General features: G+C 48.3%; 1 protein-coding gene and 1 pseudogene across 4 annotated transcripts; one reads left to right on the top strand and one right to left on the bottom strand.

Moving 5' to 3' along the window:
• Positions 1-13,508, bottom strand: part of LOC140106338 (uncharacterized) — a 77,166-nt pseudogene that overhangs the window by 38,085 nt on the left and 25,573 nt on the right.
• LOC140106311 (gastrula zinc finger protein XlCGF66.1-like) lies at positions 3,086-11,114 on the top strand. Of its 4 annotated transcripts, none has more exons than XM_072130699.1 (7): positions 3,086-4,041; positions 5,380-5,473; positions 5,546-5,728; positions 6,671-6,794; positions 7,021-7,115; positions 7,198-7,306; positions 8,580-11,114. In XM_072130699.1, exons 1-7 carry the CDS (start codon positions 4,031-4,033, stop codon positions 9,287-9,289), a joined length of 1,326 nt encoding a protein of 441 aa, XP_071986800.1. In that variant the 5' UTR covers positions 3,086-4,030; the 3' UTR covers positions 9,290-11,114. The 4 variants fall into 4 exon arrangements, with proteins under 4 accessions (XP_071986800.1, XP_071986798.1, XP_071986799.1 ...); XM_072130697.1 differs by having other exon boundaries at positions 3,086-4,071; XM_072130698.1 differs by having other exon boundaries at positions 3,087-4,071; positions 8,583-11,114.

Here is a 13,508-nt window from a genome sequence, read left to right as displayed (position 1 = left end):
CAGCTCTATCATCTGTATATAACAATACCATAACATATAGCACAGTGTCCCAGCATCACTCACCTCTCCGCTCAGCAGCTCTATCATCTGTATATAACAATACCATAACATATAGCACAGTGTCCCAGCATCACTCACCTCTCCGCTCAGCAGCTCTATCATCTGTATATAACAATACCATAACATATAGCACAGTGTCCCAGCATCACTCACCTCTCCGCTCAGCAGCTCCAGGATCTTCTTGGTGAGCTCCAGGATCTTCTGCTCTCCCTTCTCATCGCTCATTAAGGGACATGTAGAATCCATAATGTTCTGGCTCCATGCACTGGACGTGTAGGGACGCCCGCTGTAGATCATACGCTCAGCAGACGACTTCTTCACTACAATGTAGTCCTGTGTATGAAAGGTGACCCCAATAACTACCATACAGAGTCCTCCAGCCCCCCAGGACACTACAGATGAGTTACCTCTCCGGTCAGCAGCTGGAGGATCTCCAGAGTCAGGGCTAAGATGTTCTCCCTCATTTCGTTTCTTCCTTTCCGTACGTTTTTGGTCAAGGAGACAACCATGATGTAACGCGGAGGGAATTCTCATGAATGGAAGATTCGATTCTGCAGAAAAACCTTCATGAAAAGAAAGAATTCTGGTGAAACTCTCCAGGTCATTTTGCTATGCGCTTCTTTAAATGACGATATCTCTGGAAAAGCTTTACTTAGTTTTTTTTATGACATGTAAGACTTTTATCTTGATAATAATAATTCCTGTATTTACCAAAATATGCACAGCGTTTTTTCATGATACTTTCCCAGGTTAAACTACAGATGCAGAGGGTGCATGTACTTCTGCAAAGTGAAAGTCTCCTGCAGCTTCTTCTATATTCTGCCTTCAGCTGACAGGCTGGAGGGGGGCACAGTTAAGATGCTGATATCTCCTGAACCCTGGCTGGCTATATACCACAGGGGGCCGGGCAGGCCGTGCACACTCCAGGGGGCCGGGCAGGCCGTGCACACTCCAGGGGGCCGGGCAGGCCGTGCACACTCCAGGGGGCCGGGCAGGCCGTGCACACTCCAGGGGGCCGGGCAGGCCGTGCACACTCCAGGGGGCCGGGCAGGCCGTGCACACTCCAGGGGGCCGGGCAGGCCGTGCACACTCCAGGGGGCCGGGCAGGCCGTGCACACTCCAGGGGGCCGGGCAGGCCGTGCACACTCCAGGGGGCCGGGCAGGCCGTGCACACTCCAGGGGGCCGGGCAGGCCGTGCACACTCCAGGGGGCCGGGCAGGCCGTGCACACTCCAGGGGGCCGGGCAGGCCGTGCACACTCCAGGGGGCCGGGCAGGCCGTATACTACAGGGACTGGCAGGCTATACCATACAGGGGGCTGGCTGTATATTAAAAGGGGTCTGGCAGGCTATATACTACAGGGGGCTGGCTATATAATGGAGATGCTGTGACCAATACATTTCCCACCCTCGGCTTATCCTCGAATCAATAGGTTTTCCCAGTATTTGGTGGTAAAATTAGATACCTCGGCTTAAACTCGGGTCGGCTTATACTTGAGTATATACAGTATGTCTTTCTTATACAAAAGTGTCCAATGGTCTGAAGATTACTTCATCGATACAGAGCCACAAAAGCTTTCTATATAACTACAGAACCAACATTTCTACATAGATAGAGTAACCATGCTTTCTATATACTTAAAGGAAACCTACCACTTGTAGTGGCAGGTTTCTGATGGAAATACCGGGCACCAGCTCAGGGTGAGGTCAGGGTGCGCTGGTGCCGGAGCTTATTTTAGTTAGTGTTTTAAACCGCGGTATCGCGGTTTAAAACACTTTTTAAACTGTATAGCCGGCGCAGGCAGGTACGCGCTCGGCGCTTACCGTGCGCGCGGCTACATAGGAAGTGAATGAGAGCCGCGCGTACGGTAAGCGCCGAGCGCGTACCTCCCTGCGCCGGCTATACAGTTTAAAAAGTGTTTTAGACCGCAATACCGCGGTTTAAAACACTAACTAAAATAAGCTCCGGCACCAGCGCACCCTGAGCTCACCCTGACCTGGTGCTCGGTGTTTTCATCAGAAACCTGCCTCTACAAGTGGTAGGTTTCCTTTAATACTTGATGCATACAGTACCAGAACCAAGACTCCTACATAAATATAGTACCAGACCCAGCGAGTTCATATACAATATACTGTACACATACACTGGAGATTAACATTAGAGAACAACATACAATTCACTAAATCATTTTGTGTTCCTATGTGACTGCGGCCTAACAGGAGCAGCACAGCAGGACTTGTATCCTGCAGACTGGTGTAAGTTTCTTCTGGCAGCAGGTCGTCCAGATGAATGATTTGTAAAGCTACAGAATTGTATGGCGATATATAAATAGATTATTATATTATTATTATGTAGGCCAAATGGACGACCCGATCAGCCATAACAGCCATAACAAGAGAATTTTGGAATATTGCTTTACAACATCAAAGTAATTGAAGTCCCCCAAGAAGAGGCACAGTGATAGTGCAGAGAGCTGCCACATCCCAGAGATATATATATATATAAGCTTTTTCATGGTGCAGTTTATAACTGTGGCTTACACTGGCACAACTCTGCTGTACACACACACACACACACAGCTCTGCACACACGATATGACTTCCACCCATACCCCTCACTGCAGACCCCTTCTATATGTTGCAGTCGGAATAAAAGAGAAACATTTTGCTAAAATGATCACATCTAAACCTCACACTACCTGGTCATGTGGCTCCGAGACTCCTCCCAGCCATGTGACCGATCACATGACCATGACATCATCACAGGTCTCACAGCTGGTTATAAAGCCCCTGTACACACGGTGACTGGAGAAAGTGAAGTGTTTGGAGGAGGATGGGCTCAGGCCTCACACCCTGCACTGGGCGGAGTAATGGAGGCACAGAGCAGAGCTGGTGCAGCTGTATCCCCAGGCACAGGACCTGTGATGATGTCATGTGTGGGCGGAGTAATGGAGGCACAGAGCAGAGCTGGTGCAGCTGTATCCCCAGGCACAGGACCTGTGATGATGTCATGTGTGGGCGGAGTAATGGAGGCACAGAGCAGAGCTGGTGCAGCTGTATCCCCAGGCACAGGACCTGTGATGATGTCATGTGTGGGCGGAGTAATGGAGGCACAGAGCAGAGCTGGTGCAGCTGTATCCCCAGGCACAGGACCTGTGATGATGTCATGTGTGGGCGGAGTAATGGAGGCACAGAGCAGAGCTGGTGCAGCTGTATCCCCGGGCACAGGACCTGTGATGATGTCATGTGTGGGCGGAGTAATGGAGGCACAGAGCAGAGCTGTAACAGCTGTATCCCCGGGCACAGGACCTGTGATGATGTCATGTGTGGGCGGAGTAATGGAGGCACAGAGCAGAGCTGGTGCAGCTGTATCCCCGGGCACAGGACCTGTGATGATGTCATGTGTGGGCGGAGTAATGGAGGCACAGAGCAGAGCTGTAACAGCTGTATCCCCGGGCACAGGACCTGTGATGATGTCATGTGTGGGCGGAGTAATGGAGGCACAGAGCAGAGCTGGTGCAGCTGTATCCCGGGCGCAGGACCTGTGATGATGTCATGTGTGGGCGGAGTAATGGAGGCACAGAGCAGAGCTGGTGCAGCTGTATCCCGGGCGCAGGACCTGTGATGATGTCATGTGTGGGCGGAGTAATGGAGGCACAGAGCAGAGCTGGTGCAGCTGTATCCCCGGGCGCAGGACCTGTGATGATGTCATGTGTGGGCGGAGTAATGGAGGCACAGAGCAGAGCTGTAGCAGCTGTATTCCTGGGCGCAGGACCTGTGATGATGTCATGTGTGGGCGGAGTAATGGAGGCACAGAGCAGAGCTGTAGCAGCTGTATTCCTGGGCGCAGGACCTGTGATGATGTCATGTGTGGGCGGAGTAATGGAGGCACAGAGCAGAGCTGGTGCAGCTGTATCCCGGGGGGCGCAGGACCTGTGATGATGTCATGTGTGGGCGGAGTAATGGAGTCACATGATCAGGAGGTGTGCACAGGGCTCGGAGGACAGTGTTGTGTGAGTGTTGGCTGTGGTGTTATGTTGTACTCTCTATTTCTGAGGGCGCGTTCACATGTTGCGTTTGGGTTCCGTTTCACCTCATTACATCGCGTTAACCAATGTAAACCGTAACGTAATGCGGTAAATCGCCTCCTCAGCTGGTGTAATGCGCATCAAGCACAATGAAAGCGCAGGTCACAACGCACTGTGTGAACGCGCCCCGAGGCTGCAGACACACATTCAGCTGGTCAGATGCAGTTTTTGAAGCCAAAATCCGGTGTGGATGATAATGGGAGACAAATAATTGAAAGGTTCTGCTCCTCCTCCTACTTTAAGTCCATTCCAGGTTTGGGCATCAAAAGCTGCATCCGAGAAACTGGACGCGAGGTCGCACCTGGGAACTGCCTGTGTCTGGGAAGAATATTCCCAATGCCGTGGATTTGACCACAATAAAAAAGCGCAGGGGTCGTTTTTTTTCGTCTTTTATCTATTATTTGTAATTTTGGAATGTAAATATTTTCCACACACTGATAACGCGCTGATCTTCCCATGAGGCTAGTGATGTCCCAGGTGTAATGTTTGGTTCTCTGTGTGTAGTGGATCCTGAGCTGCTCATATAGATTACACTAATGTCTGCCAGAGGGGGTGATCATGTGGTCCCCTTTTTATATTTGTACCTTAAAGGGAACCTGTCACAAGGCTGCGCCTCACGTCTAATCCCCTCAGGTATTGTATGAATGTCCTTTCTCATTTCCCTCTTTTATTTGAAATAAAAGTTTAACTATAAATAATCTCCATCAAGTCATGTAAAAAAAGAGTCATTTTTTTGACTGAGATGAGTCAAGTTTAGTGGTTGCGGGGGGAGTGTCACTTCAGAAGCCCCGATCTTTGGTTCTATAGCACCAAGAGACATGTCTTCTGTGTCATATTAAAGATAATAATCTCAGCTTTCAGATCCCAGGAGGTTAAAAACAAACAAACAAACTGTAAATTGGATTTTTATCTGTAGATGTCTTTAGCTGCCTGTGTGTCTGGTTCTGTAGCTCACTAAGCCATGAGTCTGATGATCTGAATACAGAGATCCTTATCTTTAATATGACACCATAAGCATGTTTCTAGGTGCTACAGAACAGAAGATATGGGGCTTCTGAAGTGAAGCTCCCCCTGCAGCCTCCAGACTTGACTTATCTTGTGTGAAGATGAGAGGAGTCAAAGTGGTGTGACTGTGGGGGAGAATATTTATAGGTAAATGGAGATGGGTTCTATGTGACACCTATGGTACATGTGCTATAAAACACAGATAAGAAGATGTCTTTGTCCCCGTAGGCCGCGCCCTTACAACCATGGTAAAGGAAGATCGAAAATGACTGAGAACATCTTACACCTGACTCTGGAGATTATCCGACTACTGACCGGAGAGGTAAGTGACTCCTCATCAGTCCTGATAATAGAGTCATTACTGGAGGCTCCAGGGATCTCTCCTCGTACACAGGATTTCATGGTAGTTCAGAAGTCGCCAGCTGAGGCCCCCAGCAGACAGCGCCGTATGTCAGACGTGCGGCACCGGAGCCGGAGACCCTGCATGGAGTCTACAAGTCACTCACTCATAGAGAGGGACAACCTCCAAAAGGTCCTGAGCCTCACAAACAGGATGCTTGAGGTGCTGACTGGAGAGGTGAGTGCACATTATCAGAGGAAAGCTGAATGCTTGGTTGGAAATGTTTTCTGGATTGTTACAACATTTAAAGGGAACCTGTCAGCAGATAAATCACTAACATTGTGTTTCCAAGCAGCTGAGCAGCGTCCAGATGATGTTTCTTTCATGACCCAGTGCGGTGCCATCATCCAGAAAATCTACTTTGGAGTGAGAAGTAAACTGGCTTTATAAAGTCAAGGAGGAGGAGTTTGATGATGAAGTCCAGCTCTCTCTTCCTCAGAAAGCCGCCATCACTGTAATTGATGGTCCTGCATCCAGAGACACAACTAACCAGATCTCCTGAAGACCAATGCATGATGTCAGTCACAGAGGAGGAGGTGCTCAGAGCTCCCCACCCTGACTTCAGTGTTAAACTCTCCGCCTCCGTGACTTTATACAACCAATTTACATCTCACTTCAAAGTTGATTTTCTGGATGAAGCCACCGCACTGGACCATGTAAGAAACCAAGACTAGAAGCTGTTACGATGCTTGACAATATGCTGGTAGTGGTTATTAGACCAATTGCTGATGACAGGTTCCCTTTAAGTATTTTTTGACCCCACTCTAATGCAGTAACTACTGGTAGAAGTGACCAAGTGGCCAAGTCAGAGGGGCATGTGACCAGGCTGATGTCATCAAAGGTCCTATACCCAATAACATTTGCAAAATGTACCCCATGTATGTGTCTGATCACATGAAATCACAGGGTGCTGAGGAGTGGAAGGACCTTATTGAGTCATTATGGCTCTATGGGACACTGTCACTAGCTTTATTTGCGAAAAAATAATTTGGGTTCCATTTAATCTAGCATTGAATCCGAATTTTATTGGATCGCCAAAAAACCTCATCCAAGAGTTCCAAGAAATATTTTGCACGTCTTTGCTTCTGTACTGATTGATGACTGTAATGTCGGTATCAGGTTCCTGTAAGGTGTCAGGATGTCGCTGTGTATTTCTCCATGGAGGAGTGGGAGTATATAGAAGAGCACAAGGACCTCTACAAGGACTTCATGCTGGAGGACCACCAGACCCTCACATCACAGGGTAAGAGGCAGGGGCGGTTTTTGACAAAGTGGGGCCCCAAAATAAAACTTTTGTGAACAGTCACATTCAGTACAGTATATCAGGAGGGGCCCTGGACAGGACAGGGGGCCCGGGGCAAATGCCCAGTATGCCGCCCCTTAGCGCCGGCCCTGGTAAGAGGAGAGATTTCTAGAATGTAATAACAATGTCTCCTCCATCTAGTCATATATTGTGTCTTCTCTTACAGATGAGTCCTGGGAGACAAATATTCCGGGGATTTCCACTCCTCTTTGTTTACAGAATAGTCCAGAGGAAATTCCTTCTTTTCCGCAGGATAATCAGGTAGATGTTTGTACAGTACTATGATCGTTATTATTTCTACCCGATTCCTCAGTTGTTTGTTCTTTTACTTGTATTAAATGAGACTGAAGATCTGATGAATATCAAAGTGGAAGTTATTAAAGAAGAGGAAATGTATATCAAGGGAAATGAACAGTTTCAGGAAGAAGACAGTCGTGTAGATGGCCCAGCGGGTATGTAGCCACCACTCATTATGTAACTCATTGGGAGGAATTAGCATGGTTTGTACGACAGTATTTTGGCCAGAAATGTAAACTTTTTTTTCCCTATGACCCCTTCATGGCACATAGAGAGTGGCCGGTGTATGACAAGGAATGGGCTGGGGCGGCCGCAGCCTGGAGCATTTACTGTAGCGTGCACCAGGTTTCAAGATGGCCGCAGGGGCCGACACTATGGGGCCTGCAGTGTTGGGGGCCCCTTCATCAGACCTGCAGGCAAGGCTGATTCTGTGCCCCATTGCCCCAGCATCCCACCCAAGCTCCTCTTGTATTTAAATCAACTAAATCTCAGGCAAATTTATAAAAAAAATCATCTACAGCCCGATCAGAAAATGCTAACAACATTACTAACAATTGAGAACATCCCCAGAGGCACCAGATCAGAGACGCCCTGTGCCTGACACTAGGCTGATGCGGCCTCTCACCCGAGTAAGGACTTCATCGCAGCCTCTCTCGGCCATCACTGCTGCATTCAGCTTTATGCAGCTAATCCATAATAATGTCACCTGGATAATAACACATGTATAGACGTCATGTACAGACAGGAACCCCCCTCACAGATAACATATACAGACCCCTTGTAAAAAATAATAAAATTAGTACCTGCCTCCAGTCCCAGCGCTCCCCGCTGCCATCTCCTCCTCATCATCAGACAGCCGTGTCTTCTATGCAGGGACACAGACCGGTCACGTCACATCGGACTGTGCCATACAGAGCATTGTTGACGGATGGGTCTGTGCTGCACCACAGACACTGATGTAATTGATATTAAAGACATTAATGTAATTGATATTTCTGTTAGTATGGACAAGTCTGTACTACTGGTGATCTGCCGCCCCCCTTAGGGCTCCACTATCTGCCACCTGAGGCAGGATTTTCATCCCGCTTCATAGGAGCTGCAGCCCCGGGTGCATGTCATTGAGGAATTTCTACCGTATCCAGCCGTAGAGCAGCAGATCAGCAGCTTCATCGCCACCGTGCAGAAGACAACAAGTGTTTATTATCAATGAATGCAGTTTTGAAAGTAAACTCAAAAATCTAAATATATATTTTTTTTCATACCAAACAGTGTCAGAAAAAATGTAAAACAATATCCTATGTAATCAATAGCGATGCAACCAGTGTGATGTTCCTGGCATTCATTTCTCGTCTCTCTTCTTGCTTGTTTTCCATGATTGGGTAATTGTCAGAATCTGAGCTTGTATCTGTAATCTGATTCTACTTCCAGCAGATGACGGCACCACAGGAGGACTTCCCTCACCCCCATATTCTGAAGCAGGACCTAAGGATATCCCTCACTACATGTCTTCCGAAAACTCCATTGCACCAAACCTAAGGCTCCTTTACAACAAGGATCTTCCACCTGAGCCGCCAAACCAGCAGGAACCGTCACTAAATCCATCACAGACTCAAGGTACAGACCGTAGAGAGGCCAAACTCTTCCCATGTTCTGAATGTGGCCGACACTACAAAACCGTCTCCAATCTGTCCATGCACATGAGGATGCACAGAAACGAGAGACCCTTCGCATGTTCGCAGTGTGGAAAGTGTTTTACCAAGAAGTCCATCCTCATAGATCATCAGAAAGTTCACACCGGGGAGAAGCCATTTTCATGTAACGAATGTGGGAAAAGTTTCACTAAGAAATCGGCTGTTGTTGAGCATCGGAGAAGCCACACGGGAGAGCGGCCGTTTTCGTGTTTGGAATGCGGGAAACGTTTTGCTCGGAAATCGGTTCTAGCTGAACATCAAAGAATTCACACGGGGAAGAAGCCGTTTTCATGTCCCGAATGTAGAAAATGTTTTATGGCCAAACATCATCTTGAGAGACATCAAATAACTCACACGGGAGAGAAGCCATTTTCCTGCTCAGAATGTGGAAGATCTTTTACCAGGAAATGGCTCCTCGAGAGACATCTGAGAACTCACATGGAATAGAATCAGTGTGGGACTGGCCCACCGGAGGACCAGAGGATCCCCCGGTGGGCCCCCTCTCAACCCAATACTGAACCCCAGAGGTCCATCAGAAAACAACACCATAAAGTATATTTCCTGGGTGATAACGAAGAGTGGGCCCACGGAGTGATTTCCCTGGTGGGCCTAAGGAAACCCAGTCCGACACTGAACAGAATCGATTCTTCTCATGGACATTTTGTCACAGTTTGCTGAATACCATAAACATAACACAATGCAGAAGTCTCGATGGGTGAACCGTCTCACCTACAAGGTATTTTACTGCATTATCCATGGAGCTAGAGTTTCTTTATTCATCTATTGAGGCATCACATACAATATGTGAAGAATTAGTGACTTTTTTTTAACTCACATTGAGCTTCAATGACTTTCCTGTATTCATGAAAAATTTGCATATAAATTCCGTAGGCTGGAAGCAGAATTCCTGTCTTGGCCAAACATGGCTGAAAATGTCTCTTATATCTATAGTACAGCAGCCTCTGGAAGATCCTACCTCAGCAGGAAGGCAGAAGCAGGATTAACATAGCTAAAGCAATAACAAATTTAAAGGGCACCTGTCATCAGGTATTAAACTACCAGCCCCTCAGGTAGGGTGTACAATATCCTTTCCAGAATTCCAGATGATGTGAAATCTACCTTGTTCACCTCCAAACTCGTAAGAAAATGAGCAGAGAAGAGTCATATTATGCCTGAGATGAGTCAAGTTTGGAGGCTGTAGGGGGAGGGTCACTTCAGACGCCCCTATTTTCTATTCTGTAGCACCTAGAAACATGCTCTTGGGGTCATGGAATATAAGAATCTAATCTTTCACAACAGGAGACACAGGCTGGTAAAAACTCCTGACCTTCTTATGTGAAGCTTGCACTTGAATATTAGGCAGGGTGTAAGGACAAGCAGTGAGGGCGTCGATCCTGCATGAATTTGTATATAACCTAACGTTCAGAGGAACAGAAAGCAAGAAAGCTTCGTGATGTGCATCAAGCTAGAAAATACACCTGAAAGGTTCCGTAATTACTATTTATTGTTAATTATTCTTCGAATGGTCGGTGTTTATAGTTTATATTTCCATCTCTGTTATTATACGGATAATGTGTTATTTATTATTTAATGTATTATTTATTTTCTTAAAGTAATAAACCCTCAGTTGTTTCTCTATACAATCGCTTTCTGTAGCCCATTTATTGCAGGCAAAAACTTCATGGAATTCTTAGATTATTTTTTTTGTTCAAAAATATTAATGAAATGTCACAGAACTTCTACCCCTGAGGAAGTCCCCCATTTAGGGGACGGAACGCGTGGGGAGCCCTCCACCTCCTCCACACCACTTGTAGCACCCTGAGGCTATTTGACATGGGACGCTGACCTACAGACCTTTGACCTCTACCTGGACCAGTAATGTATCGGGGCTCGTTACTATTTATGACACGTTGACTTTATCTTTTCCCTTTTACAGGTTTTGTGTAGCGTCTTGGTCCTTAGAGACGCTGATGTTGATCACTTGGTACTAGGGGTGTCCTTGGAGAACTTTTCTGTTAGTGCAGGAGGTACGTTGCCAGTCATCCCTACACACATTGGGGGTCATTTACTAAGGGCCCGATTCGCGTTTTCCCGACCTGTTACCCGAATATTTCCAATTTGCGCCGATTGTACCTGAATTGCCCCGGGATTTTGGCGCACGCGATCGGATTGTGGCGCATCGGCGCTGGCATGCACGCGACGGAAATGGGGGGGGCGTGGCCGAACGAAAACCCGACGGATTCAGAAAAACTGCCGCATTTAATAACTGAAAATGTGTCGCTTGGGAAGCGCTTACCTTCACCTGGTCCAGCTCGGTGTATTCCGGCGCGTTCCGATGCTTTTCAGCGCAGCAGCGCCACCTGGTGGACGGCGGAGGAACTACCTTCATAAATCCCGTCCGGACCCGAATCCTGTTCAGAGAACGCGCCGCTGGATCGCGAATGGGCCGGGTAAGTAAATGTGCCCCATTGACTGCCAGTGACTCTACCTATGTACTTGGTACATTTTTATTAGTCTTATATGTATGTTTTGTACATTGTCAGATGACACATTCCTTGCCCTCTTGGAATATATTATAATATTATAAAATATAATAGATTATATTTGATGTGTCGACATATATCACTTTTGCTAGAATTTATTATTCACCTTTTGGTTGTGCAGGGTCCACTTTGAATTACGAGGTACCAATGGTTTGTGATAAGGACGATTTATGTTCAGTTGTGTTGACGTTGCACATAGATACCTTAACCCCTTAAGGACGCAGGGTATTTTCGCTCATTTCTCGCTCTCCATCTTCAAAAATCTATAACTTTTTCATTTTTCCGTGCACACGGCTTATTTTGTGCGTAACAAATGTAACTTTCCCATGATGTTATTTATTATTCCATGCCGTGTACTGGGAAGCAGGAAAAAAATTCCAAATGTGGAAAAATTGAAAAAAAACCGCACGTGCGTCACGTTCTTGTGGGCTCAGCTTTTACGACTTTCACTCTGCGCTCCAAATAACACGTCAGCTTTATTCTTCGGTTCAGTGCGATCGCGGTGATACTAAATTTATACAAGTTTTATTGCCTTTTAATACATTTTCAAAAATTAAACAATGTGTACAAAAAGGAAAAATAAAATGTCGCCATCTTCTTACGTTAATAACTTTTGCACGGAGCTGGGGGGGAGGGGGCATATATGTTTTATATCAGTTCTAGGGAAAGGGGGGTGATTTGAACTTTTAATATTTTATAAATTTTTCACATTTTTTTAAACTTTTTTTTCACAATTTCTTAGATCATCTAGGGTACATTAACCCTAGATATTCAGATCATTCCTACCATATACTGCAATACAACTGTATTGCTATAATACTACATGGCACTACATAGTACATGGCATTTCTGCACACTATACATTACAAGGAGCCACTGGCCACTTCCATGCAATTGTTACCATGACTTAAAATGGACAAAAACCTCACACAATACCGGTAATTAGAAGCTATTTCTATATATAATAGACTGGTCACTTCATTTTATTTATTTTATAACAGATTTAGTATAACGTTTTACAGAAAATGACATTCCAAACTTTGGCAGCACAGTAAAGACCTCTTGACGGCGGCAATGTGCCGTAACGCGCGTCAGGGTGTCAGCCATCAGAGGGAACTGTGCAGGTAACGCGCAGCGGACGCGGGGAGGGAACTGTGCAGGTAACGCGCAGCGGACGCGGGGAGGGAACTGTGCAGGTAACGCGCAGCGGACGCGGGGAGGGAACTGTGCAGGTAACGCGCAGCGGACGCGGGGAGGGAACTGTGCAGGTAACGCGCAGCGGACGCGGGGAGGGAACTGTGCAGGTAACGCGCAGCGGACGCGGGGAGGGAACTGTGCAGGTAACGCGCACCGGACGCGGGGAGGGAACTGTGCAGGTAACGCGCACCGGACGCGGGGAGGGAACTGTGCAGGTAACGCGCACCGGACGCGGGGAGGGAACTGTGCAGGTAACGCGCACCGGACGCGGGGAGGGAGCTGTGCAGGTAACGCGCACCGGACGCGGGGAGGGAGCTGTGCAGGTAACGCGCACCGGACGCGGGGAGGGAGCTGTGCAGGTAACGCGCACCGGACGCGGGGAGGGAGCTGTGCAGGTAACGCGCACCGGACGCGGGGAGGGAGCTGTGCAGGTAACGCGCACCGGACGCGGGGAGGGAGCTGTGCAGGTAACGCGCACCGGACGCGGGGAGGGAACTGTGCAGGTAACGCGCACCGGACGCGGGGAGGGAACTGTGCAGGTAACGCGCACCGGACGCGGGGAGGGAACTGTGCAGGTAACGCGCACCGGACGCGGGGAGGGAACTGTGCAGGTAACGCGCACCGGACGCGGGGAGGGAACTGTGCAGGTAACGCGCACCGGACGCGGGGAGGGAACTGTGCAGGTAACGCGCACCGGACGCGGGGAGGGAACTGTGCAGGTAACGCGCACCGGACGCGGGGAGGGAACTGTGCAGGTAACGCGCACCGGACGCGGGGAGGGAGCTGTGCAGGTAACGCGCACCGGACGCGGGGAGGGAGCTGTGCAGGTAACGCGCACCGGACGCGGGGAGGGAGCTGTGCAGGTAACGCGCACCGGACGCGGGGAGGGAGCTGTGCAGGTAACGCGCACCGGACGCGGGGAGGGA

Source organism: Engystomops pustulosus, chromosome 11 (genome assembly GCF_040894005.1).
Source record: "Engystomops pustulosus chromosome 11, aEngPut4.maternal, whole genome shotgun sequence".
Lineage (NCBI taxonomy): Eukaryota > Metazoa > Chordata > Amphibia > Anura > Leptodactylidae > Engystomops > Engystomops pustulosus.
Note: the sequence above shows the minus strand (reverse complement) of the source record. Positions and strands in the feature narration are given on the sequence as shown.